This window comes from Neoarius graeffei, chromosome 1 (genome assembly GCF_027579695.1).
Source record: "Neoarius graeffei isolate fNeoGra1 chromosome 1, fNeoGra1.pri, whole genome shotgun sequence".
Classification (NCBI taxonomy): Eukaryota; Metazoa; Chordata; class Actinopteri; order Siluriformes; family Ariidae; genus Neoarius; species Neoarius graeffei.
In genome coordinates this window covers 120,958,587-120,986,585 of record NC_083569.1, presented here as the reverse complement: position 1 = coordinate 120,986,585, position 27,999 = coordinate 120,958,587, and the positions used below count along the sequence as shown (strand labels likewise).

The 27,999-nt window shown below is 42.0% G+C and overlaps 1 protein-coding gene across 2 annotated transcripts; it reads left to right on the top strand.

The window, feature by feature from the left end:
* The first annotated feature begins 138 nt into the window (after nt 1-138).
* grpel1 (GrpE-like 1, mitochondrial) lies at nt 139-27,609 on the top strand. Of its 2 annotated transcripts, none has more exons than XM_060926374.1 (4): nt 139-228; nt 11,394-11,547; nt 21,195-21,276; nt 26,583-27,609. In XM_060926374.1, the coding sequence occupies exons 1-4, from the start codon at nt 170-172 to the stop codon at nt 26,927-26,929; spliced, it is 642 nt and encodes a 213-aa protein (XP_060782357.1). In that variant the 5' UTR covers nt 139-169; the 3' UTR covers nt 26,930-27,609. The 2 variants fall into 2 exon arrangements, with proteins under 2 accessions (XP_060782357.1, XP_060782367.1); XM_060926384.1 differs by having other exon boundaries at nt 141-228; nt 11,397-11,547.
* Nucleotides 27,610-27,999: the final 390 nt, after the last annotated feature.

The window sequence follows — 27,999 nt, the reverse complement described above, 5'->3', positions numbered from 1 at the left end:
AGGAAGTAGAAACGTTCAAACTCGGAGTTGATTGGATGATATAGAATGCGCACCACGACTACGGACGATGTCGATTGGTTGGCGGATGCGTCCCGCCTACATTTCTCCTCCCTCCCCCTGAAGTTCAGTTGTCCTCGGCGTAGCGCGTGCGTGAGAGTGCCAGTGAAACATGGCGGCGTTGTGTGTTCGTGCAGTGAGACATGCTTTAAGAGCTCCTTCTCTTTCAAGGTGCGTTTTTATATTGTTCCTGTTACACTGGAAATCATCTTAAAATTATTTTAGAACTAAAATCAAGACGGCATATCGTATTTGCGTGTTGATTTGATCGATTCAGAAGCCGGTAGCTAAGTTAGGGCCGTATTCTAAATACCTTACTTATTCCCTACAGCAGTGTCCTTCACTCCGTTTTAAATAACGGAGTGATGCGCCCTATCTAGTGCCCTATCTAGCAAGTGGACAGTCGTTTAGGATTTAGCCTTACCTAGCTTGCTGGCTAGTTGTGTATGTTAGTGGTGTTTTATTTAAAAATATTTTTGTCTCCATGAAAATATATGAAGTTTTAATGATTAAAAAATTCATAATGTAGAAAAATTAAATGTTCAAACTTTATTACATCTAAAGAAAGTTTAATTCCTGTTAGTGAGATAAAATGTGTGTAAATGCTGCATAATAATAATAATTTTTATTATATAGTACTTTTGCTTTTGAGTCAGATTTTCTTAGATTAAATTTTTTTTTAAAAAAATAAAAAAGATTGAGAAATTCAGGGTTTTATTATTATTATTATTATTATTATTATTATGTATTTTTTTTAATTAAAACATATTGGGCTGAAATCAAATCAGTGTTCATGGTAAAATGACAATTAATAAAACAGTCTACAGATATTAACTCAAACTTATCACCGTAATAAGTTGTGTGTTGAATTATGAAAAATTGGTTTCATTTGGTAGATTTAATATCTATAATTGTGAAAGATATTTTGAGTCTTTTTTTTTTTTCATTTTAAAATCAACATTTTTATTATGTACACTACCGTTCAAAAGTTTGGGGTCACCCAGACAATTTTGTGTTTTCCATGAAAAGTCACACTTTTATTTCCCACCATAAGTTGTAAAATGAATAGAAAATATAGTCAATACATTTTTCTGGCCATTTTGAGCATTTAGGCCCAATCCCAATTCTAATTTCTACCCCTCCCCCTTCCCCTTGGCCCTTCCCTTTGGCCCTTCCCCTTGAAACTGAGCTACAAGGGATAGGGCTTGAAATTCAACCCCTACGTATTGGGATAGCCCTTCAACGATCGCATACGTCATCGCGTACCTCCGTCAGCGTTTACGTTAGCAAAACGCGACCAAATGCGTCACTGGCTGCGACCAGCCGCTACAGTCAGAGCCAGAGGCGGAAATCTCTGCTGGCAGGGTGTGATTTGTTAACTAACACCACTGAATGGGATATCTTTGGCGCTTCGTGCATCACATCCGACAGAATGAGGTGTCAGAACACTCATGTAAACAATAAAAGCGAGAATAACAGAACAAAACGTACGCAGTCAAGCAACCGAAAACAATACTCACTCCCAAAGCTTTTTAGCAGCAGCTTGGATTTCAGAAATCGCTGCTCATTCTCAGCTCGAAAGCGAATCAAGCGGCGTGTTTCCTCTGGATAACAACTTAAAACACGTAAATAATGGAGAAAATACATTTATGACAATCTTTCGCTGCGGGAACTGCCATCTTTCTGAAATCTGCATGAAATCTCGCTGAAATCCGCATGGCATTGTGGGAAATCACTCAAACCCCTTCGTTCGGAGTCAGCTCCAGGAAAATCTCCGTTTGGAGGGGTACAGAAGCCCTACCCCTTCCCCTACCCCTCCGCGTTAACTGGGATTGGGATACCCCTACCCCTTCACGTGAACGCGCAAAATGGAGGGGAAGGGCCAAGGGGTATGTCCAAGGGGTGAAATGGGATTCGGCCTTAATCGACCCCACAAATGTGATGCTCCAGAAACTCAATCTGCTCAAAGGAAGGCCAGTTTTATAGCTTCTCTAAAGAGCTCAACTGTTTTCAGCTGTGCTAACATGATTGTACAAGGGTTTTCTAATCATCCATTAGCCTTCTGAGGCAATGAGCAAACACATTGTACCATTAGAACACTGGAGTGAGAGTTGCTGGAAATGGGCCTCTATAGAGCACCTGCATGTGACGTCACAGCCGATCCAGATTGTGACAGACGCCATCTTGTAGGTCAAACGCCATATTCCGCCTTCTACTTCTGGTTCTACTTCTACCTTTTCTTCTGGAAAACCCTACTATAGACCCTTTTCAGTCACGTGACCTTCGTAAACGCGACCACCATTTTGGACATGTAGTGGACTTCGGCTCGAATTGGTTTGAATGCGAGGAAGGCGACAAACGGAGAACATACAAGAAAAAGGAGCAAGATGCAGAAAACACTTTCGCTATCCAGCGACGTAGGGCATTTACAGGGCGAGCAGAGGGAGAAATAACAACAGTAACGACACATTAGCAACGCCGTACAGAAATAACGGTTTATGGCACATAGAGCTGGGAATCGATTCAAATTTCAAGAATCGATCCGATTCTGAAGATTAAGAATCAATTCTTTTCGATTTTTTTTGGATTAAGAATCGATTCTTTTCGATTCTTTAAAATTCTATCCGATCCGATTCAGGTTAGTGTTCTTTAAAAAAAAAAAAATCTTTAATTTCATGACTATGTCGCAGTGGCGTGCAGCCAGGTTTTTTTTTTTTTTCAGGGAAGCCAGAAATAAAGAACTATTTATTTTCTATTTTTGTTAACTACTTTTAACTTTTAAAACATTCAGGGGATGAACGAATGCATTGTGACTTCAAACAATATTGTTGCCAACCTACATACTCAGAATGGACGAGGAACGCAAAAATTTTAACAGCAAATCATAAGTATTTGTATTTACTGATGGCTGTAAGACTGGTTAAAATGGTAAGGGTCAATCCACCTCCAGCTGGGACACCAACCAATGCATTATTTGACAATAAGAATTCACCCAAAAGCTGTTGCAACCAAATGCATTATTTTTCTTAATCAATATAAAAAAGACCTCTCAATCAATGTAACATGAAACATAAGAAACTGTAAATAAGAACATAAATAACCTGTAAATACAAAAGAACATAAGAGCCTGTAAAAGTATAACACTTTCACCTTTTATGCTATGAGATCGTGCTGAATTGGCTGGCAGTGTTAAACTTTCTTTCAGCTTCATTTGCTGTCCTGTTTGTCCTGTGGACGGCTTGATCCCCGGGTGATGTCGTTGCAAGTGCTTGTTCAAGTTCGTCATGTTTCCAAAATACTTCACTTCGATTTGACACAACTTGCAAACGGCATTGGTTTTGTCGAGCGCATCTGTGTCTTTCTTTTCGGAACCCGAAATATCTCCAGACTGGAGCCTTGAGAGACGGTGGTGTTTTCAGAAAGTTTTCGTTAACTCTATCACTACTCTCCGACGCCATGTTTGTTTGAGGTCATACACTGCGGGGTCACACACCGAGTGCGCCTGCGAGAATTCGATGACGTGACAGGGGTCACTGGGGGAAATGTTCGTGGTGGAAAAAATGTACTAAAAATAAAAATTTAAAATAAAAAAATCGATATTTGAACGTACGAATCGATCCTAAGTAATTAATATGCGAATCGATCCAGAATCGGAAAATCGATTTTTTGAACACAGGCCTAATGGCACAGACCCTTTCGGTTCTCGCTCATCTAGCTGCTACAATGACTGCTTAGACTGCAACAATAATACCTAACACACATTTAAGTATCCGTCGTAAAGACGTGAAACTCGTCGAGTGACGAGTGTGTTCATTGATAAGCTAACACAATCTAAAAGTAGACATACCATCACACTGCCCTGGCGCTGTGTACAGTTTACCTTCTATGGTTTGTGCACTCACTATTTGCCATTACTTTCTCCAACCGTTGTTACAGATTACAGGGAACGGCCTGGATTTAAGAGACAAATACATGTTCCTTTTGTTTTGAACACTTATTTGTAGGCAGTGCTTAATTTGTAAAGTGGGAGGTCCCGGAGCGCAGAGGATGAGCGGCTCCGGTGCGGAAAAAAAGAGGGGGGGGGGGGGGGGGGCGCGGCGCTGTGCTTCTGGGCATGTTTTGTAATAACACTCCAAATTAAGTTCATCTGCAGATATTTTGTGGATGTCGTTTCATGAGAGAAATCACCAAGAAGACAGATATCAAAATCAGACATTAACACTAAATAAACTTGCATTTTTTTAATTTAATTATTATTATTATTATTTTTTTTTGTTACATAGTCAAAAGAGGTGTCGGATCACCGGATCCAGTGTAAATAGCTGCCGGAGCCAACGCCCGAGGTTCCGGAGCGCGCTCCGGCTTGCTCCCCCTCAAATTAAGCGCTGTTTGTAGGACACTGCCTCTGATCTGTCCTACAGTCTACCAACAGCAAAGGAACACAACGCTAACTAATAGCTACTACAGAAGAACAAAGAGGTTACAATGGGTTATTTTAGCCTATTTGGTTACACACTCGCCGCCACAGAATGTTAACAGCAATGTAATGCCTTTTCTGGCTAATTTTATTCGTCTTACCTCCAACAAAGTGGTCACTACACAAGCGCTGGTATGCCGAGGGCTGCCAATCTTTCCTGTTAATGGCCGCTATCCATCTTCTCCGTCGGGATCCAATAAAATGGTAACCCTTGCCTTGTTTGTTGATGGTTACTACATCCAGGTGCACAACAATATAGTGGCATGATGGAAGTCTTGCTGAAAATAAACACTTTCTTTGCTGCCGTTCCTCAATGTTGGCTGTGGTAAACTACTGGTAGTACATGTCCAAAATGGCGGCCGCGTTTGTCGTGACATCACGTGAAAAGGGTCTATATACAATTCTACTACAACGGCTGCGGCTACAAGCTCTCCCTACCTGTGCACGTTTTTTATGTTTTTTGTGTGTATTTTTGCGTGTTGTTCGTCTGTACCGGACTTCAATATCCACTACAGCCGTATGGACTTACTGGACATTGGTTTCCAGCAGAAAATGACGGTTTGTAGCGATTTCCATCGCATGCACAACATTCCGGACGAGAAAAAAAAAAAAAAAACATTCCGGACGAGATAGCGAGACCAGCGGGGTCTCCGTGGATTGTTATCGGAAGCAAAACGAAGGAGGTGGCGCCGGGAGCGGAAGCAAAAGCGAGGCTGCAGAGCCGGCCTGTTGACTAAGCTCAGAAAACAGCTACTCAAATCTCCACTGCCAAGCCTCTATCTCTCCAACGCCAGATCCATGTAAACAAGACGGACGAGCTGGAATTACCTTATTCTATTCTATAATCGGCTGGTCAGTGCTATACTCAATACTTAAGTGACTTACCCGTCCAATGAGGATTCTTGTTTACAAGATGCCACATCTGAGTCGCTGACAAATCCTGAATTTCTGTAAAGATAACTGTGCAGAGATTTATAAGCACGCAGTGCTTCACCACTGAACAGCGAGGGAAAGTTAATGAGGTAATTATACACGTCCGGGTATTCCGCTGGCAGTTCAAAATCCGGTCGTGAAAACTCCGTCCGGTAAGCCATAAGGGTCACTAATCTGTAGATCGTTTATTTTAGACATATATCTAGTTATCTGTTCATTAGAAAAATGAGCCGTGTAGTCCATCGGTTGAAATTGATCCATTCTGTACACGAGTGCAGCAGTATTCAGCGGTGTTTTTTACCAACAAGATGGCGGTTGTGTACGTTCTGGTCACGTGACTGCAAGATCTCTATACACCTATGGAGATATTGCACCAAAAACCAGACATTTGCAGCTAGAATAGTCATTTACCACATTAGCAAAGTATAGAGTGGATTTCTGATTAGTTTAAAGTGATCTTCATTGAAAAGAACAGTGCTTTTCTTTCAAAAATAAGGACATTTCAAAGTGACCCCAAACTTTTGAACGGTAGTGTAGTTTTAAAATAATGTGGAGCTGATAGGCAGGATTATTATTATTATTATTATTATTATTATTATTATTTAATTTGATGTAAGAAGGTTCAGATGTCATCGTTCGTTTTGAAGTGATCGTGGTCGGGCCCCACTCTCGACTATTTATTTATTTATTTATTTATTTATTTAACTGTATTGATCCCAAGCTGGGAAATCATTACAGCAGCAAGTTGTCAAACGTGTGTGTGTGGGGGGGGAAAACACATTGTGCAACAAAATAGGAAAGAAAAAAATATACTGACCAAACAACATAAAGGTAAAATTGTAATGATCGATAAAAATCTACATACAGTCCTTGAAAAAACTCTCCCAGCCTTACTTGCCCAATGGGCGAGCAGCACCCAAAACTTACTCGCCTGAAAAACAATTCCACTCGCCCAGAGTTTCATTTTATTCTGGAGAGGACAGAATGCAGTTTGTTTGTTTATTTATTTATTTATTTATTTATTTTAAATAGTTGAAGAAGCATAATTATCATAAGTTCACAAAACCATAACACCAATATGTGCAGACACATTCAGAAAGAAAGAAGTTCTAGTAGCAGAGGAATTAACAATTTTGGGCATATTAAGCTATGGAGTTTTGAATGAGTATAATAATAATACTGCTGGAGCTTTGTTTCTGTTATCAAAGGAACCCAGTCCTGTGAAAAATGTCACCATGGAACCAGAGTGTAGAAATGAGCCTACAGTTCGAGAGAGTTCCACACAAACACACTGAACTTTACAACAGCTGCACGCATGTGAAACGGAAATAAATCGACTAAAGCAGGAAAAATTATTTGGATAAAATTATTGTCCGTTACACACTTGTCAACCTGTGTGACTCAGCTGTGCCTTTTGAATCGAGAATAAATGAAAAGGGAACTGAACACTAACCGTTTATTGAAATTATTATTACAAGAATGATTATAGTTACTGTATGACTACAGCTACAACTGGAATGTGCTGATTCTGTTCGTGTTTAATTATTGTTCCATCTTACAATATTGTTTGTTTGAAAGTCTAGAGCAAGATATTATTTTACAAATAATAACACTTCAGATGTTTTAACAATAATAAGCATCACTCGGTGCGTTTACATGCACATCCAAATCGAGCTGCTGTCGGTAATCGAGCTAAGGGTCCCAGCAGGGGTGCCAGAGAAATCCAATCCTACATGCACACAAGGAAATCGAGCTATTGTGTGAGGTACATTGTGCACCCGAGCCACAGGTGGCGCTACACGCCCCATCGTGTTGGTACACTTCCGGTTGTCGTCATGAAGAAGAGCTATTCAAGAGTATAAACAAAGTTATCAGCAGTGTTGCCAGATACTGCTGACGTTTTCCAGCCCAAAACATGTTCAAATCCGCCAGAATGCACTTAAAACCGCCCAATCTGGCAACACTGGCAGTTCCGTGTTGACAAGTTCCGTGTTCAAGCTGTTAGGCTTGCTCTAACAGACTGTATGGCTACAAACTGTCCTGCGCAGACCACTGTTTTGTAAGACAACTTATTTTGCACAATTGTATATTTTTCTAAAGTCCATTTTTTGCTTACAATTTAACTTGTGTCTTAATAAACACACAAAAAGGTCAATAAAAACAAAACAATTGAAATTCTTCAGATGTTGGATATATATACACACACAAATACAATGACTTGTTTATGTACACAATTCACAGCTATGCAACAGCTGTACAGATGTATTTGGTGACACAGTAAGTGAGCTAAATTTTAACAGTGCAAACAATGCCACAAAAAGAAAAGATTCATGCCGTTGTCATGATTCGTTGTCATGCCGACCGAGGCTGTTGTGTTTCCCGCTTGTGGTCTCGTCACTTCTGGAAGGGGCAGTGCTGAAGTAAGTAGCTCGACTACGTAGCTCGATAGGGTTTACATGCACTAAGTAGCTCGGCAAAAATTGCATAATCTAGGTCGTGTAGCTCGATTACGAGAAATCAAGTTCGGTTCGATTTCAGCCGAGCTAAGGTGTTTCCATGGCATTTAGAACTTCGATTTCAGTCGAGCAACGGCAGAAATTCGATTTTCTCTATGTGCATGTAAACGCACTGACTGTATACATGACAGAGTGCAGATAGCTGTGTAACTACATGTCCTTGGGGTTGCGGAGACATGGACAAGTGGGAATAAGATCTAGCCCACAGTTCAAGTCAAAGCCCTTTTGAGAGTAAGTGCTTTGGCTTTCACAACATTCTGTTCCCAAAAGCTGATGTCGGGAAAAAGTCTTTACGCAAAGAAGGTTTTCTTGCTTCTGTAGTTTTTTTAAAACACTCGTTCTGTGTCGGGACACTTCGGGGGAAAAAGAACGTATATTCCAACATGTAGCTAACGCTAACGCTAGGCCACAAATCTGCACCGTCGCTCCAGTAATTTCGAGGAATTTTGTACGGATCAGAACCGCTAATTAACTCTAATTTCCGTGTATATCTATCCTGTGCTTCTTTCTGACCAAGATTGTCCAAGTAATCCGGTAGTGGAGCTTTTTTTAGCTGTAGTTTTCTACGGACAACAGCAACAGACGCCGGACGTGTCCGCTTGGCTTCAGTATGTGAACAGCCAATCAGCGGGTCCCGTATGTGTTTTGATTATGGCATGATTTACAACCAATGGGAGACACCCTTTGTCGGCTGTCCACCAATCACAGGCTCCCGTGCCACAATGGCGGTATGTTGATAAATATTTAGAAAATAAAAATATCATGATGAAATATGAAACTATCAAACAATTAAAAAAAAAAAAAGTTTTTTATATATACACATGCGCCTGCACGTTCTGATAAGTAAGGAACTTTTATTCAGTGATAACATTTATTATAAACTCCAATCGTGATCTAAAAGTTCCAAGTTTGAGACCTGCCCGTGCTGCTGGCATACAATGTCCTTGACTCTCGTCACCCTTCGCCAGTCGGTATAATTACGTCATTACGTGGCCCCCTCTGAGCCGAGCTTTTCCAGTGCACTCGAACACACGCATACTTCGATGAATTACAACCAAAAACAAGGAAATTTGAATTATTTCCTGTGTTTTTATACATTGTCATTAGGGCTGTAAGGATACACCCAACTCACGATTCGATTCGTATCGCGATTTTTGACCCACGATTTTTTTTTAAATGTATTTTTAAAGTAGTAAATTTGACTTAACGTTTACTTACTTACATTAACTATTTAATAACAAATAATTCAGACCACTGCAAAGAATGAGTAATATGTATGCAAAAATGAACAAATGTATATCCAAAGACTGTTTTATTTCTCAAAATAATACTGTTGAGCCGGAAGCTCTGTTTTTTTTCGGTTCTGAAAGTCATTTTTCCAAATCGTGTAAATCCGTTAAGATTTTTTTTTTGGGGGTGTGGCTCTCTCACTGTCTCACTCTCGTAGGGCCAATGATTTTCTGTGATCGCGGAAAACAGATGGAAATTACGGAGTTTTTATGGTGAAACATTGCTCGCGTGTCAAAATGTAACTGCCGCAGAAGGCTTCCGCCCAAGCAGACATGCCTTCAGTGTTGCCAGATATTGCTAACGTTTTCCACCCCAAAATATGTTCAAAACCAGCCAAAAAGCACCTAAACCCACCCAATCTGGCAACACTGCATGCCTTTCCGGTCAAGTGATTGTGATTGGCTTGTGGCACACCTAGCCAGCCAATGAGCTGCTTGTTTACAGATTCGCTCCCCGCGTCGCAACCAGAATGGCGACCGCTTAAAAGAAATGAATGCTCTGCCAGTGGCGAGTGTGGACGTTGCGTGACTCGCAGAAGATTGTCGCAGGTCGGCGAAAAAACGACTTACAAATAGATATAAAAAGTAATTTAAGTAAGTTTAAAATGTAATTTAAATAAAAAGTAAAGTATTCATAAATTGAAGTTTGGAAGCGCCTCTGTTTTTGGGCTGAGGAGAAGTTTGAAAGGGTGTACCGCGATTTTGCCTTCTTGTATCGCGACACGGATCGTGGCTCTGCGTATCTCGATTTCGATACGCATATTGTTACAGCCCTAATTGTCATGTTGTTGAATAAAACTTGACGCATTTCCTGTGAAACGAGACGAGCTACTTTGGACTGGTTCCCTGCTCTCTTAGTGCAGAGTGAGCATACAGTCAGTGTCTCTGACACTTCGTAGGGTTCATTTTATTCAGGAACCAGTCCAGGAAAACAAGATTTTCAATAGACACAGGTGAACTTTGTTTTGACGAGGAGTCAGATGTCATGATGCGCGATTCACTTGACAGAATAATAATAATAATTTACCCCTTTTCCACCAAATCAGTTCCAGGGCTGGTTCGGGGCTGGTGCTGGTTCACAACTCGTTCAACTTGCGAGCCAGCTGAGAACCAGTTTGCTTTTCCATAGCTCGCGGTGCTAAGGGAAGCCACGTCAATTACGTCGCTACGTTTGTATAAACCTTGGCGCGAATATCGAAGCAAAAACACGGAAGAAGCAGCAGCAGCAACAACAAGAATAATAATGGATGACTTCGCGTTTGTACAGCTGCTGCTTCTCGTCGCTTAAAAATGGCGATCTTTCACGGTCTTATTGTTATTGGTCTTAACAACTCCGCCCCCCCCCCCCCCCCCCCCCCCGCTGACGTAAACAGTTCTTTCCTCTGGCCCAGCAGAGAGTTGGTGCTAGCCTGGAACCGTTTTTTCTGGCCCCAGAGCCAGTTCTTTGTCAGTGGAAACAGAAAACCTGGTTCCAAACTAAGCACTGGCCCCGAACCAGCTCTGGAACTGCTTTGGTGGAAAAGGGGCAATTGAGATCTGCTACTGCTGGACTGACGGGTCAAACCTGCGTCACAGAGTGGTTGCCTGTGTTGCTTAGGTTGCCAGCACGAACTTTTGTTACGATTAAAGTTTTACTCGTCCTTGCACAGACTTGAGTCGTCTCGGACGATCGGACACGCGGTTTTTCGAGCGTATCGTATGTGCTTTGTACATGTGAGTGTGCATGAATATTGCTGAAAGCAAGAATTGTGATGAATGAAAATAACTGTGCAAAAGCGGCAGTATTGAAAGGAAGAAAAATAAAAGAAAACAAACCCTTTTAGCGCCACCTTCTACAGTAAGCGCTCTGAGGGCATTCACAGATGGCCATGGCGTCGTTATTCACATCTACGGGGCAGCAGAAAAGTCAGGCACCAGCGAGGATATGTGGAGCAAAACCCTCAAAAAAAACCGCAACAGCTGAGTAAATGTGCAGAGTGTAAAGGTGAACATGTACAGCACGTGTTGTAAAAGACTAACTCCAAAATTATGTATTTTTGCTCTGATTGGTTCCTGGCTTTTCAGATGTCCCATCCAGTTCATCATCAGTCAATAAATATCTTTATCTGTCTGCTTGTTCAGAAGGACGCCGCGGCTCCTGTGTACGGCAGCGCAGCAGAAGAGTTCAGGAGGACCGGAAGAAGAAACCGGAGCACAAAAACCAGAGCAAAGCCCTGCCGAGAAAGTGTTAACCGAGGAGCAAGTCCAGCACGAGGAGCAGCTGAAGGAACTGACGGTACGAAGAACTGTGAAATATTACGTCTTCATATCACCGTGATTACATCAGATCATGGTTTATCATGCTGATCTAAAATAGGAGAAATACCTGTCATGTGTCTTCGAGTAAATGTATTATTGTTTATTGAAGAATGACCTCTTACTTTGTTTATGCTTGTACAGTGGTGCTTGAAAGTTTGTGAACCCTTTAGAATTTTCTATATTTCTGCATAAATATGACCTAAAACATCATCAGATTTTCACACGAGTCCTAAAAGTAGATAAAGAGAACCCAGTTAAACAAATGAGACAAAAATGTTATCCTTGGTCATTTATTTATTGAGGAAAATGATCCAATATTACATATCTGTGAGTGGCAAAAGTATGTGAACCTTTGCTTTCAGTATCTGGTGTGACCCCCTTGTGCAGCAGTAACTCAGGGTTCCCGCGGGGTTTTAAAAGGTAGTTAATTAAAATAGGCTAAATTATGGCCAGTAAAAGGTAGTAAATGTAATCTGACGTGGTAGTAAATTTTTTTGAACCCCATCCAACTGGGCCTATGTGTTTTCTAATTCGTTTAATTAACCTGCATGCCATAATATCCATAAATTACTACATTTGGGCGAATTTATTTTTATGTATCGAGGAGGACCGCAGTGAGGAGTTGGTGGCGCATGCGCATTGAATTCCAATAACGGTCGAATCCAGTATAAATTTATACCAGAGATTGTTTAGTACGAGTCTGACTTTGTTTATACGGCTCTAGTCGAATCTATCTGTTGACCCGACTGGCGACATCTGCACGAGAATTAAACAATGGGGAAATGCAAATTTTCAGACCTCTGGCTGGAGGAACCTGATTTTAAAGACTGGCTAAAGGCGGTAGATGGCAATCGGCGAGAGGCGTTCATTGAAAAGTTGATCGAAGAAAAGGTCAAACAACTGAGGCACATGTAGTGCGTCGTGTGCGCCCGCGCGCCTGGTGCGTCGTGTGCGCCCGCGCGCCTGGTGCGTCCAAAATGTGATGAGCAAATCTGTTGAACTGTTCAAATGATTAAGATTAACCCTCTAAAACACTGATCTCTGGGAGGAAGGTGTTGACTCTGCCCACGGGCCTTCACGACTACAGGACTGGTGCAAATGACTATCTTAAGCAAACTTGGCAATGTGTCGAGAGACTGCCAAAATAGGGCTTGGGTTATGTGTGTTTTGTATCTTTAGGGTGTGTGTCTTGTCTTTGTCATGTGTGCGTGTGCTTTGTGTGTGTGTGTGTGGGTTCGTGTTTGCCATTTGACCTGATTTAAATGTAATGAGTTGATGTACCTAAGCGCACAAGATTTTTTTGTGCAAATCTGTTCACCTGTTCAAAAGATTATTCCACAAACAAAAGGTTGGCCATCTTGAAAGTGTTGGCCGACAAAATGTAATCAGATCTTGTACCTAATGTGAAGTGTTGACACACAAGGTTTAGTGCAAATCTGTGTATCCGTTAAGAGGTTATGGGCCACAGTTTCACAGTTCAATAAAATTATAAATTATATGTGGAAGTTTGTTTTCTTTTATGCAAATATGCATTACTCCATGTGTAGCCCTAGCAATGGGAGGTTCTATTATGCGTCCAAAGGGAAAGAGTTACACTACCGGTACGTTCAGATTTTCTTTCTATCTTGTCTCATCAATCCAACTCTTTGGGTAGAGTTGTCACGAACTTGTATGTAGCACATTCACTTGGACTAACACATACACTCACAAACAGATTACCTTGTTAAATTGTGAGAAAATGTCCAAATCCAAATTGTCGCTGTGGTAGTAAAAAAAATTGTGAAGGTAGTAAAAAGGTAGTAAATTCAACATAAAATATCTGTAGGAACCCTGTAACTGCAACTAAACGTTTGCGGTAACTGTTGATCAGTCCTGCACACCGGCTTGGAGGAATTTTAGCCCGTTCCTCCGTACAGAACAGCTTCAACTCTGGGATGTTGGTGGGTTTCCTCACATGAACTGCTCGCTTCAGGTCCTTCCACAACATTTCCATTGGATTAAGGTCAGGACTTTGACTTGGCCATTCCAAAACATTCACTTTATTCTTCTTTAACCATTCTTTGGTAGAACGACTTGTGTGCTTAGGGTCGTTGTCTTGCTGCATGACCCACCTTCTCTTGAGAGTCAGTTCATGGACAGATGTCCTGACATTTTCCTTTAGAATTCGCTGGTATAATTCAGAATTCATTGTTCCATCAATGATGGCAAGCCGTCCTGGCCCAGATGCAGCAAAACAGGCCCAAACCATGATACTACCACCACCATGTTTCACAGATGGGATAAGGTTCTTATGCTGGAATGCAGTGTTTTTCGGCCACAGCACAGGCAAAGCACCGCTGCAGGCGCAAAGATACCACGCAGCACCTGAAAACCCTGGTTTCCCTGGTAACACTGGTGTATTGACGGAAGTTGTGGTGCTGCGCAGTGTCTTTGCGCCTGCAGCGGTGCTTTGCCTGTGCTGTGGCCGAAAATAGTTCCAGATATAAATTGGTCTAGTAAATCCCTTCGTGTTAATTTGCATTGATATGTGTACTCGATGTGAATGTACAGGTCATGAGAAATAATTATAAAAAATCTTGAGTTATTTGATTCACTTTTGCAACGACAGTGCTAGCTGGACACGCCGGATTACAGCGACTACGCTAAGCTAAAGCTAACCGGGACGTTTCCAGATCAGGACAATGGCTGGGTCGGCTACAAAACGCTTTGGCTCACTCATCCAACTCTAGGGACTGCAGGGACTGACTCAATTTCACTTGGGGGTGGCGTACTCCTTTAACACGGGGCTGTATTTCTGAAATGCTATTGGCTAGTTCGTTGCTTGGTTACGGTTACAAAAATTAGCACATTTTGTCAACAAAACGGTTGACTCAGCAATGCTGCATTTCGCTATATTTTGACAAAGAAACGATAAACCAATTGAAAGCTGCAAGCGAAAATGAAAATACCAAAAAAAGTAAGAATTTTTGGCTTTCCATGTTTAAGAAACGGGCCCCAGAAAGACAAATAAACGACTCTCTCGTGGGATATGAATGCTGAGAGTTAGACAAGGTGCTATCGTGGTTTTATGCAGAAGTGAGGAAAGAAAACGGGGAAAACTACGAACCAGACTCTCCAAGTAACGCAGGCAGCATTGGATCGGCATCTGAGACCAGAGAAATATCCGGGATCAATCCTGAAAGATGTTACTTTTCAAGGATCACGAAAAGTCCTCTAGGGAAAAGCGAGAGATTTGCGAAAACAAGGAACGCTTTTGAAACTGATTCAAACGTGCAAGATAGTCTCGTGCCCTGATTGGTTTAGAAAGCGTGAATTATGGTTCCGAAGTATGAATTTGGCCCTGTATATTATAAACAAGTAATCGTGTGGGTCCTCGTAAAATTAAGGATCAATTTCACGAATGACTTCAAAGTTTTGAAATTGCAATTTTCAAAACTTCGAAATCATTCGTGAAATTAATCCTTAATTTTACGAGGACCCATATGATTACCTATTACTAAACACCTGTGTATATTCAGTTTGAAGTTCAGATTTCCCTTAGAAATCAATGTTTTTAATGTTGTCAGTCTTTTTTTTTTTTTTTTTTTGTTCTTCTTTACAGTTGTGCTCATAAGTTTACATACCCTGGCAGAATTTTTGCTTTCTTGGCCTTTTTTTCAGAGAATATGAATGATAACACACAAACTTTTTTCCCCCACTCATGGTTAGTGGTTGGGTGAAGCCATTTATTGATAAACAACTGTGTTTTCTATTTTTAAATCATAATGACAACAAAAAACATCCAAATGACCCTGATCAAAAGTTTACATACCCCAGTTCTTAATACCGTGTATTGCCCTCTCTAACATCAATGACAGCCTGAAGTCTTTTGTGGTAGTTGTGGATGAGGCTCTTTATTTCCTCAGATGGTAAAGCTGCCCATTCTTCTTGGCAAAAAGCCTCCAGTTCCTGTAAATTCCTGGGCTGTCTTGCATGAACTGCGCGCTTGAGATCTCCCCAGAGTGGCTCAATGATATTGAGGTCAGGAGACTGAGATGGCCACTCCAGAACCTTCACTTTGTTCTGCTGTAGCCAATGGCAGGTCGACTTGGCCTTGTGTTTTGGATCGTTGTCATGTTGGAACGTCCAAGTACGTCCCATGCGCAGCTTCTGGGCTGATGAGTGCAAATTTGCCTCCAGTATTTGCTGATAACGTGCTGCATTCATCTTTCCTTCAACTGTGACCAAGTTTCCTGTGCCTTTGTAGCTCACACATCCCCAAAACATCAGCGATCCACCTCCGTGCTTTACAGTAGGAATGGCGTTCCTTTCATCATTGGCCTTGTTGGCACCTCTCCAAATGTAACGTTTATGGTTGTGGCCAAAAAGTTCAATTTTGGTCTCATCACTCCAAATTACCTTGTTCCAGAAGTTCTGAGGCTTGTCTCTGTGCTGTTTGGTGTAAATTTTTGTTGGTCTACCTGACCATGGTTTGGTTTTAACAGAGCCCCTGATTTTCCATTTGTTAATCACAGTTCGAACACTGCTGACTGGCATTATCAATTCCGTGGACATCTTTTTGTATCCCTTTCCTGTTTTATACAGTTCAACTACCTTTTCCCGTAGATCCGTTGACAATTTTTTGCTTTCCCCATGACTCAGAATCCAGAAACGTCAGTGGTTGGATGAAATATGCAAGAGTCTGTCTGGATCCTAGAAACTCACTCAGCTTTTATGCGCACACACTGATTACAAGCAAACAGATCACAGGTGAGGATGCTACCTTTAGTAGCCATTCAAACCCATTTGTGTCAACTTCTGTGCATGTTATCAGGCCAAAATCGTCAGGGTATGTGAACTTTTGATCAGGGTCATTTGGGTAGTTTCTGTTGTCATTATGATTTAAAAAGAGAAAACACAGTCGTTTGACAATAAATGGTTTCACCCAACCACCAAGCATGAGTGGAAAAGATGTTTTTGTGTTATCATTCATATTCTCTGAAAAATGGTCAAAGAATCATAGATTCTGCCAGGGTATGTAAACTTATGAGCACAACTGTATATACACTGCCCTGCCAAAAAAAAAAAGTCATCCACTGTAATATTCCGTTGCTCCACTTTCAGCGTACATTCACAGTGGCATTGTTTTGATAAACTTCTACAACGCCAGAACATTTATTTCAATCCAAAGTTGTATCAATTTTTCCCCGAGATCTTGTGTTGAGGACGGGAGAGTCGAACTACTGCGTAAAGTCTTCTCCAGCATCCCAAAGACTCTCACTGGGGTTGAGATCAGGACTCGGTGGTGGTTGATTCATGTGTAAAATGATTCCTCATGCTCCCTGAACCACTCTTTCACTATCCGGGCCTGAATTTTATTCCCGTACCATCAGAAAAACCCCACTGATGTGAACCTGGTCATCAGCTGACTTCATTTTATTGCCCCATAATGTTGCTGAGTCTCGACCTGTATCAACCCCAGATCATCACACTGCCTCCAGAGGCTTGTACACGATGCATGATGGGGTGTCGCTTCATGAGCTTCCCTTCTTACCCTGACACGCCCATCACTCAGGAATGGGGCCAATCTGGACTCATCAGACCATGTGACCTTTCTCCATTCCTTTCTCCAGAGTCCAGTCTTTATGTTCCTGAACAAACTGAAGCCTTTTCTTATGATTAGTTTCACTAACAAGTGGTTTTCTTATGGACACACAGCTAATTCAATTCAAAACACTTTAAATTGCCCCCTGGGGCAATTTAAAGGTCCCATGGCATGGTGGTTTGTTAATGCTTTAAACGGGCTCGTGGAGGTTTCTGGATGTTATATCCGCAGCCTTTCTCGAAATGAACCCTCGGCACGTAAATATAGCCTCCTGGGAGAAAGCCCCATTTCAGCGCTTTTCCCAGTGCGTCGTTTTGCTAATGAGAAGCAGGAGGCGGGGAAGGGTAGAGGGTGGGGGCGGGCCATGGGGGGAGGGCCTTGACCAAGCTGCGCGCACACATACTCGCTGCTATCAGCGCCTGTAGCCACGCTGCTAAGACAAAACCCCGTTCTCCCTCGGACTCCTTTCGTAAACTCAACGTGACACAGAGAACAGAGTGTGAGAGTGTTCGGAGTGGTAGTTTACGAACGTATAATACCCTAGGCTTGAACACGCACTCCATAACCAAAGAGGATAGAAGCAGCAACTACAGCAACATAGCGCTTATCCAACAGAAGACATGCATTGCGGAGCAATAGTCAAACATAAGCTCATAAGTTACAGTCAATTTCCAGACTAAACTCAGTTTAACAGAGCATGCTGCATGCTCTTTAGTTTTGTAGCGCAGATTACCTGGCTAACTGCAGGAAGCGGTTAGCTGCACAGCTAATGTAGCCATTGCTAGGCTAACGCACCGATTTTAAAACACGGCAAAACGACTTAACAGTTATACACTTACTTGTTGGGTGTTTGTGGCTGATGCGGCAGGGATGCTTGGTACGGACCCAGGCTTCAGTGACAGTTGATGTGCAAAACCTGCCCTGTACTGTCCTAAGTTGTGGAAACGTTCATCAGGAAAATGCTTCCGACAAACATGCACCGTCTTAGGTAGACTCGACGGCGTATTATTGGAGTAAATAAAATTAAGCCACTGCGTCTTCAGGGGCTCTCCCATCGGCAGTAAAAACAGACTCTTTTCTGTGTTGTCACATCCATGTACAGCGCAACTTCCATGTTTCGCTCACTTAGGTGGTGCCATGTTGTTGTGTCCTCTTATGGTCTCCTCACTACAACTGGGCGGGCAATCCATACAGTGGGTGGGAATCCAGAGGGGGGGGGGGGGGGGCGTGGGGATCATCTCCCTTGCTGACGTAGTAAAGGGAAGAGTTTATCAATGCGCCGTTTTGACGCGCCATTCTCAAATGTTGGGCATAGTTTGGTTTACACATTATGAAATTTCTAGCCACTGGGGTGACCTTAAGAAGGTCAGAGGAACTCATTTTAACGTTAAAAAAACCTCAGAAAGTGAAAATTTCATGCCATGGGACCTTTAAAGGCGTGCAGAGAAATAGTTTAGTCCCAATCCTATGAGTGGAAATGATCTTAATTTCACGATTAAACATAGCCGTGAGTTCAGTTGTTTTTAACGGTTTGACTTACCAAGCATTTCAGTGATCTCTGATCACGCTCAGTCAGGAGGGTTTTTTTTTTTTTTTCTGCCCACGTTTCTTCCACAAAGTTGATGGTTCATCACACTCCTTCCAGGGTTTAATAAAGTGTTGGTCAGTTCTTCACCCAATTCCAGTCATTTCAGCTCAAATCTCTCTTAGTTTTCTTTGCCAGTAATTTGACCTTCTGAAACACACGGACATCTTTTCCATGAGCATGGGATACGTCTTTCAGCATGTTTGTTTAAGAAATGAGAAGCTACTCACTGCATCAATTAGAGTTAAAAGAATTAGTTCAGCTGAAACGCATCACTCACTGCAGTAATTATCCAATCAAACGCTCCGAAGTATTTGCTTATTTAAATCCAAATGGTGACTTTTTTTTTTTTTTGGCCTGGCAGTGCAAGTATCTGTTCATTGTTTCAGCACCAGCTCGGCTTTAAAAGTATTGTTTTAGCACTGATGTCGGTGGGGGGGGGGGTAGAACCTAGACGATACCCACCCCTACTCTTGGAACGCCACTTGACTCTCATGAACTAAAATCCAGCTGTTTGTGTTTAACTGCTGGTCATTTATATGATTATCTAATGCCCCTTTTCCACCAAAGCAGTTCCAGGGCTGGTTCGGGGCCAGTGCTTAGTTTGGAACTGGGTTTTCTGTTTCCACTGACAAAGAACTGGCTCTGGGGCCAGAAAAACCGGTTCCAGGCTAGCACCAGCTCTTTGCTGGGCCAGAGGAAAGAACTGCTTATGTCAGCGGGGGCGGAGTTGTTAAGACCAACAACAATCGCAAGACTGCGAAAGGTCGCCATTTTTAAGCGACGAGAAGCAGCAGCTGTACAAACGTGAAGTCATCCGTTATTGTTGTTGCTGCTTCTTCTTGTCCGTGTTGTTGCTTCGATGTTCGCGCCAAGATTTATGCAAACGCAGCGACGTAACTGACGTATACAGTGTACGAGTAGCACACTGTGTGAGCACAATCGCTATCGGGCGCGTTAAAATGTAAATAAGTTTTCTAGAATTTCACCAAAACTCATTGAATTTTCAGCATTGTGAGAGAACTCCCTAAAGTATTATTCAGCAAAACCCCAGAATGATAGCACAAATCTAGAATTTTTAACAGAATTTTAGTTCTTAAAATTTAACGTAATTATGGACGTCACGCGCAACATTTACACCCGTGAAAAATCACTCTGAATGCTGTTTTGAAAGTTTTGATCAAATATTCTCTATAATAAAGAAACCGCTTAAATATTATAAACAGTCTTTTTTAATGTATCAAAAAATAATTTTGATAAAGCAAGGAAATTCGGAAGAAAATTAGTTTTTTCTTTTGCTTGTTGTGCACGTCACGCTACCAAAATCTATCTAACCTCTTCTCGAACAATTCCAACTTTCATGGACTTGTAGCGCGAATAAACCTTTCAAAAAAATATATATAATACTTCTCACCCAGTAAATTAGAATCCTGGTGATTTATATCCTCGTAGCTTCAGTAGATCTAGAGATTTAGTCGATTTAGTAAATCCCAAACGCCGTGAAACACGCCAGCCATCTATGGTGAGAAGTGCTGCTGTAGTTGAGAAACTCTCATTCCTCCCGCTTCCAACTAACTCCGTGACCCATACCAAAATAACAATGTCACGCTCATCACTTAAGGATGATTTATGCCAAGTTTCACGGAAAAATACAGCGAAATAAACTTGCTAGAAGCATTTTTTTAAAATCCCAAACATTATGAAACATTTCTTGTAGGGTTTCAGGTTACAAATTTCGAGAATAGAGAAATTGCGGCGCAAAAGTTTGCCACTAAACTCGCGAAAATACTCCATCCTAGCGAGTTTCACAACCGAACTAGGCTACGTGGCAGTCCGTGACCACCCAGGAATGTTCTAGAAGGTACGCTTCTAGGCACGTGCGATCGAGAAAGACGCCACGTGAAGGTAGTAAAGGTAGTATTTCCACTGTCTTATGACGTTTTTGCTTGTTTTAGCGCGATAAACAATGCATTATGGGTAATCATTAAAATGCTGATTTCAAGGTTAAAATGGGTAAAAACAACTAATTTCTATAGATATTGTAAAAATTGTGCCTAATAGTTATTTCAGTACATAAAATCAAAACCTGAATTTTTAATTTTTTTCCCTATGTTACACCATTGTGCATCTATAGCATGCTACTCATCAGTGACGTAATGACGTGGCTTCCCTTAGCACCGCGAGCTATGGAAAAGCAAACTGGTTCTCAGCTGGCTCACAAGTTGAACGAGTTGTGAACCAGCACCAGCCCTGGAACTGATTTGGTGGAAAAGGGGTATAAATGTTAGCTAATTCAATTATAGTTTTACAGATGCCAAAGAATACTTAAGTGTCAAATTTAAAAAAAAAAAAAACCTTGATAAATAATGTAAGTGGTGGTGGTGATGATCAGAAAGTGATTAAGCCCTGTCTGTTTCTCAGCTGCACTCAGTCTGGAATGAACTGTGTTTTTCAGGATAAGTACAAGCGAGCGCTGGCTGACACGGAGAATCTCAGACAGAGGGGTCAGAAGCTGGTAGATGAAGCTAAACTTTATGGTAAGAACAATCACAGGGTTCCTGGGTTTATACAGAGCTCTGGTTACCATCTCTGAGGAGTTTCACATGTTCTTACTGTGTGGGTTTCCTCCAAACTCCCAGAAACATGCCAGTAGACGGACTGGCTGTGCTGAATTGCCTCTCGGGGTGTGTGTGTGTGTGTGTGTGTGTGTGTGTTGCCCTGTTATACACTGGCCTGCCATCCAAGGTGAATTCCTGCTTTATACCCAGTATTCCTGGGATAGAGACTCGGGATCCACCGCCACCCTGACCAGGGTAAAGTGTTTTTAATAAAAAAGAAGGAAAAAAACTGTTTTACCTGGACAAGCTGTAGTATACAGTAGGGCTGTGACAATATGCGTATCGAAATCGAAATCGCGATACGCAGAGCCACGATCCGTGTCGCGATACAAGAAGGCAGAATCGCGGTACACCCTTTCAAACTTCTCCTCAGCCCGAAAACAGAGGCGCTTCCAAACTTCAATTTATGAATACTTTACTTTTTATTTAAATTACATTTTAAACTTACTTAAATTACTTTTATTTTTTATATCTATTAGTAAGTCGTTTTTTCGCCGACCTGCGACAATCTTCTGTGAGTCACACAACGTCCACACTCGCCACTGGCAGAGCATTCATTTCTTTTAAGCGGTCGCCATTCTGGTTGCGACGCGGGGAACGAATCTGTAAACAAGCAGCTCATTGGCTGGCTAGGTGTGCCACAAGCCAATCACAATCACTTGACCGGAAAGGCATGCAGTGTTGCCAGATTGGGCGGGTTTAGGTGCTTTTTGGCTGGTTTTGAACATATTTTGGGGTGTAAAACGTTAGCAATATCTGGCAACACTGAAGGCATGTCTGCTTGGGCGGAAGCCTTCTGCGGTAGTTACATTTTGACACGCGAGCAATGTTTCACCATAAAAATTCCGTAATTTCCATCTGTTTTCCGCGATCACAGAAAATCATTGGCCCTATGAGAGTGAGACAGTGAGAGAGCCACACCCCCCCCAAAAAAAATCTTAACGGATTTACACGATTTGGAAAAATGACTTTTTCAGAACCGAAAAAACCAGAGCTTCCGGCTCAACAGTATTATTTTGAGAAATAAAACAGTCTTTGGATATACATTTGTTCATTTTTGCATACATATTACTCATTCTCTGCAGTGGTCTGAATTATTTATTAAATAGTTAATGTAAGTAAGTAAATGTTAATGTTAAGTCAAATTTACTACTTTAAAAATACATTTAAAAAAAAATCGTGGGTGTATCGAATCATGGGTCAAAAATCGCGATATGAATCGAATCTTGAGTTGGGTGTATCGTTACAGCCCTAGTATACAGTGGTATGCAAAAGTTTGGGCACCCCAGGTCAAAATTGCTGTTACTGTGAACAGTTAAGTAAGTTGAAGATGAAATGATCTCCAAAAGGCATGAAGTTAAAGATGACTCATTCCCTTTATATTTTAAGCAAAAACAATTTTTTTATTTTCATCTTTTAGATTTTCTAAATGACAAAGGAAAAGGGCCTGAAGCAAAAGTTTACGCACCCTGCATGGTTAGTACCTAGTAACACCCCCTTTGGCAAGTATCACAGCTTGTAAACACTTTTTTTTTTGTAGCCAGCTAATAATCTTTCAGTTCTTACCTAGGGGATTTTCACACGTTCGTCCTTGCAAAAGGCTTCCAGTTCTACAAGTTTCTTGGTCTGTCTTGCATGCACTGCTTTTTTGAGATCTATCCACAGATTTTCAATGATGTTTAGGTCAGGGGACTGTGAGGGCCCGGGCAAAACCTTCAGCTTGGGCCTCTTGAGGGATTCCATTGTAGATTTCAAGGTGTGTTTTGGATCATCGTCTTATTGTAGGACCCGTCCTCTTTTTAACTGCAACTTTTTTACAGATGGTGTGATGTCTGCTTCCAGAGTTTGCTGGTATTTATTCGAATCCATGCTTCCCTCGACCAATGAAATGTGCCCTGTGCCACTGGCTGCAACACAACCCCAAAGCATGATCGATCCACACCCATGCTTCAGAGTTGGAGAGGTGTTCTTTTCCTGGAATTTGGCACCCTTTTTTCTCCAAACATACCTTTGCACATTGTGGCCAAAAAGTTCTATTTTGATTTCATCAGTCCACAGGACTTGTTTCCAAAATGCATCGGGCTTATTTAGACGCTCATTTGCAAACTTCAGACGCTGAATTTTGTGGCTAGGACGCAGGAACTGTTTTCTTCTGATGACTCTCCCATGAAGGTCATATTTGTTCAGGTGTCGCTGCATAGTAGAACAGTGCATCACCACTCCAGGGTCTGCTCAATCTTTCTGAAGGTCTTTTGCAGTCAAACAGGGTTTTATTTGCCTTTCTAGCAATCCAACGAGCAGTTCTTTCAGAAAGTTTTCTTCATCTTCCAGACCTCACCTTGAGCTCCACTGTTTCTGTTAACTGCCATTTCTTAATAACATTACGATCTGAGGAAACAGCTACCTGAAAACACTTTGCTACGTTCTTGTAGCCTTCTCCTGCTTTGTGAGCGTCAATTATTTTATTATTCGGAATGCGAGGGAATTGCTTAGAGGAGCCCATGGCTGTTGATTTTAGGGACAAGTTTGAGGAGTCAGGGAATTTATACAGCTTTGAAATCTGCATCATCTGACCTTTCCTAACGAAGAATTTGAAGAAGCCACAGCTCAATAAGCTAATTAAGGTCTGGAACCTTGGTAAAAGTTACCTGAGAACTCAAATGTATTGGGGTACCCAAACTTTCGCATGGTGTTCCTTTTCTTTTTTTCCCCCACTCTCCAATTGTACAAAACAAAAATAATACACAAGAAATGTGTTGTCTTTACCTTTATGCATTTTGGTGATCAGTTCATCTTCTGCTCACTTAACTATTCACAGTAACAGACATTTTCAGTAAGGGTGCCCAAACTTCTGCATGCCATTGTGCTGAATTGTCAGCATCTGCGGTATCTAAACTGTGATCAATCTCTTGCTAGAGGTTATGCACGTGATGTCACTGTATGTGGAACTTGCTGAGTGGCAGAGTTAGCCATGAAAACCAAAATAGAAATATAGCTGCAAGCGGCGATGAGGGGCCCTTGCACCTCCGATTCCGCGACCCCATCACGCGTTTTCATCATACAATGCACACGCATCTGAGATGAGTGACAAAAGCCTGGGTATCTGATGTGTACACCCCCAGTGATGAGTGTTTAGGCAGTGGAGTCATTACTGTCCAGGTCCAGATGGTGGCGTTAGAACATAGACTGTGTCCATATAGATGACATTGTGGTCACTGTGTGAAATGTGAACCTCACAATCCCTTCGCAATTCAAAATCTGCAACATCTTGACATCACGTACACCAAATCTCGCATGATTCCAGCAAACTGCCTAGGAGGAAAATGTCAAAATGCACAAAAAAAACCACCTTCCTGTTGAGTATGGCTAATACAATGTATATTGCAGTTATGTTCGTCTGGGGGCTCCCCACACACCTACCAAATTGGACACGGATAGGTGAAACTATATACTGGGCAAAAGTCTCAATGATATGTGGGGGTGCTATGGAGTCCCCTGGACACACCCGGAGCCACGCCTCTATCCCTGAGTAGTGGTGGCCAGGACTGATGTGTGTACCAAATTTCATGAGTTTTTTTTTTTTAATTTTTCAACAATGGAGTCATTACTGTCCATGTCAAAATGGTGGCGCTATACCAGAAGGTCACTTTGGGCACGTGGATGTTATCAGAACCATTATATCTTATAACCTGTGAAGGTTTAGCCATATCAGGCAATGCATGATGAATTTATGACACACGTCCTGTTTGCATGGTGAAACATGTATACATTTATTGGTTTGCCATTTCAACATAATGCATGATATCGCAAATCCCTTCACAATTCAGTTGGCTAAAAAAAAAATTTTGCATTTCAGCTTTGTTCATCTTGGGACACCCACACACCTAACAATTCTGACACGGATAGGTGAAACTACATACTAGGCAAAAGTCTGTGACATGTGGGGGCGCTATGGAGTCCCTTGGACACACCTGGGGCCAAGCCTCTATTGCTAAGTTGTGGTGACCAGGACTGATGCAGGGTTTTTTCTAGAAAAATTTAGTATGAGGGTGCTCACCATGGCGAGGGAGCGAAGCGGGGGGGTGCCGGTTGCCCCCCCCCCCCCCCCCCCCCGCCCCGCCGTGCAAAGCCTTTGAAAAATGCTCCAATGGGACATTCTGAGGCTATCTGAGAGGGAAATTGTAACAAATTGTCTGTCAACATTGAAAAAGAAAAGTAATCTTCTTCTGCCCCAGACAGTCTTTGGCTTTCTTCCATTTCGTGCCGCGGGATGACATCTTTAAATGCCCAAGTGTCAACAAAAACAACTCGCAAACTACTTCTGTCAAAAGCTCCCGTGCCGGTGGGTGAAAGGTCATTCAGTCTCGAGAAATCTCGCTCGACAAGTCAGCTGACCTTGTATGTAACCCATGTCAAATCTCGCGAGAGCAGCCGCGACAAGTAAACAAACAACATGGCGCCTAAGTCTGGAAAACGCCAATTCGGATTGTTTTTGCACCGTCTGGCGGTGTATCTACTATGATTGGAATATTTTTGGAGCAATTATAACGTATGTGATGATCAGACACATTGTCACGTGGTGTTGCTGGGATGTTTTCACGGAGTCGGTAAGGGGGTGCACGCCGAGAGTAAGAGGGCGCAGCGCCCCTGTTCCCCCGTTTAGACGAAAGCCTGCTGATGTGTGTACCAAACTTCATGAGTTTTTGCCCATGGGAAGCATCTCAAAAATGGCCAAGTGCTGAAGAAAAAGAAGCATAATGATGATGAAGAATCTGTATGAAAATAATAGGGCCTTGTACCTCGGTGCAGGGCCCTCTGGTGGACACTGGAGGCGCCACACTGCCAGTGCTTGGGCCCTAAAAACAGCTTCTCTTCCGGGGTGCAGGATATTCCTAAATAATCTTTGTATCTACTGAAATTACTTGAAATGGACTTCACAAATTTAATAAATGAATAAATTTACTCCTGCCCTTAGTGAGGAATAAATCTCGCGCTCACCTTTCAGCTGTTTCTAATTCAGAATAAACATTCTTGTCCTAAATAAGGAATAAACCTTTCTAACTCAAAACACGTTTGGGATTTTATTCCCAAACATGAAATGAACTTTGAGTGGTGGATGGATTTTTTTTTTTGAAACCCCTACCCTACATGCTGACTAGATGGTATATCTTGGACTAATTCTACTTCTTCTCTTCTCATGTCTTTTTCTCTTTCTTGCTTTCAAGGAATCCAGGGTTTCTGTAAAGACCTGCTCGAGGTGGCGGACATCTTGGAGAAGGCGACACAGAGTGTCCCGAAGGAGGAAGTGACCTCGCAGAACCCTCACTTGAAGAACCTGTACGACGGGCTGGTGATGACGGAGGTGCAGATCCAGAAGGTTTTCACCAAACACGGCTTGGTGAAACTGGATCCGGTCGGGCTCAAGTTCGACCCGTACGAGCACGAAGCGCTGTTCCATGCACCAGTCGAGGGCCAGGAGCCTGGCACTGTCGCCATGGTTACCAAAGTGGGCTACAAGCTGCACGGCCGCACCTTGCGACCTGCCCTCGTAGGTGTTGTAAAGGCGCCATGAAAACCGGTGCGGCCCGGTTTAGCCCAGTATGACGTGGTCTGCCTGAACTCGAACAGACGATATCAGACTGATCTGATCTTCAATAAATAACATCACAATGTGTATCATGATAATGGAGGTGGAAGATGGTGAGAGTGAAACGAACGTGTTTTTTTTTTTTTTTTTTCCAATTCGTGTGAGTGAGAAGATATGATGAAAAGACAAGCTAGTGTGTATGCGTTTCTGATGATGCTCTAAAGAAGTGAGGGAGGAGAGAGAGAAAGCGAGAAAGGAAAAAGGGTCCATGAAAATAATCAATCAGCTGTAGTGATGGTATGTCCATGACTTTGTAGTATCAAATATTTAAATACTTTTTGTCCTGTCTCTGGTCTCTGCTCACTGCTCTACTCACCAGGTGGGTAAAATAATCATCAATGCTCACTTTTAGGAACATCTCAACACCTTCACCCCTGATCCAGTCCATCAGTGTTTCCTGAACATTATATTACATCATACACGTTAATTAGCTTCCAAGTCCTGTTTATTTTCATGCACTGTGTTTTACTGAGAAGATTTATTCACTGATTGTACCTCGGTATAGATCAGGGCAAAAAACCTGATCTGCTCAGTCATGCTGTTAATTTATATGTCAAATGGAGGTTTTATTATTAAAAAAAAACCCCACCAATCTCAGAAACAAACAGCGAGTACATCTAAATTCTTTTATCAGTTTCTTTCACAAGCTCTTATGCAGGAGATTTTAATTAACTCGACGTTCAGAAAGAGGTTGTGGAGCATGATCATATCTTCAGTCTGGATGACACAGGGAAATCTTCTTCTTATTGCTCTTGATAAAATGGAGATTGCAAATCCGTAAAGTTTCCTGATTCCTTGTGGGGCCCCAAGTGACGACCATCCTCTTGGTACCTGGATAAGATGACTAACGGACTTTGGAGATGGCCAGTTCCCACCCACCAGTCAGCTCTCCCAGTCACATTACAGGTACCAACGAGAGAGGGTGATGGCTATTACGTGCTTCATCCAAGGCTGCTTGTGCAACATCAGGCTGCGTAATTCTTCTTTGTTTGTTT

What these genes read in the sequence shown, in the direction of transcription:
- grpel1 (XM_060926374.1), top strand. Translation starts at nt 170, where the DNA reads ATGGCGGCGTTGTGTGTTCGTGCAGTGAGACATGCTTTAAGAGCTCCT. An exon ending in AGAGCTCCTTCTCTTTCAAG is followed by an intron (nt 229 to 11,393) that starts GTGCGTTTTTAT and finishes CTGCTTGTTCAG; the next exon opens with AAGGACGCCGCGGCTCCTGT. An exon ending in AGCAGCTGAAGGAACTGACG is followed by an intron (nt 11,548 to 21,194) that starts GTACGAAGAACT and finishes TGTGTTTTTCAG; the next exon opens with GATAAGTACAAGCGAGCGCT.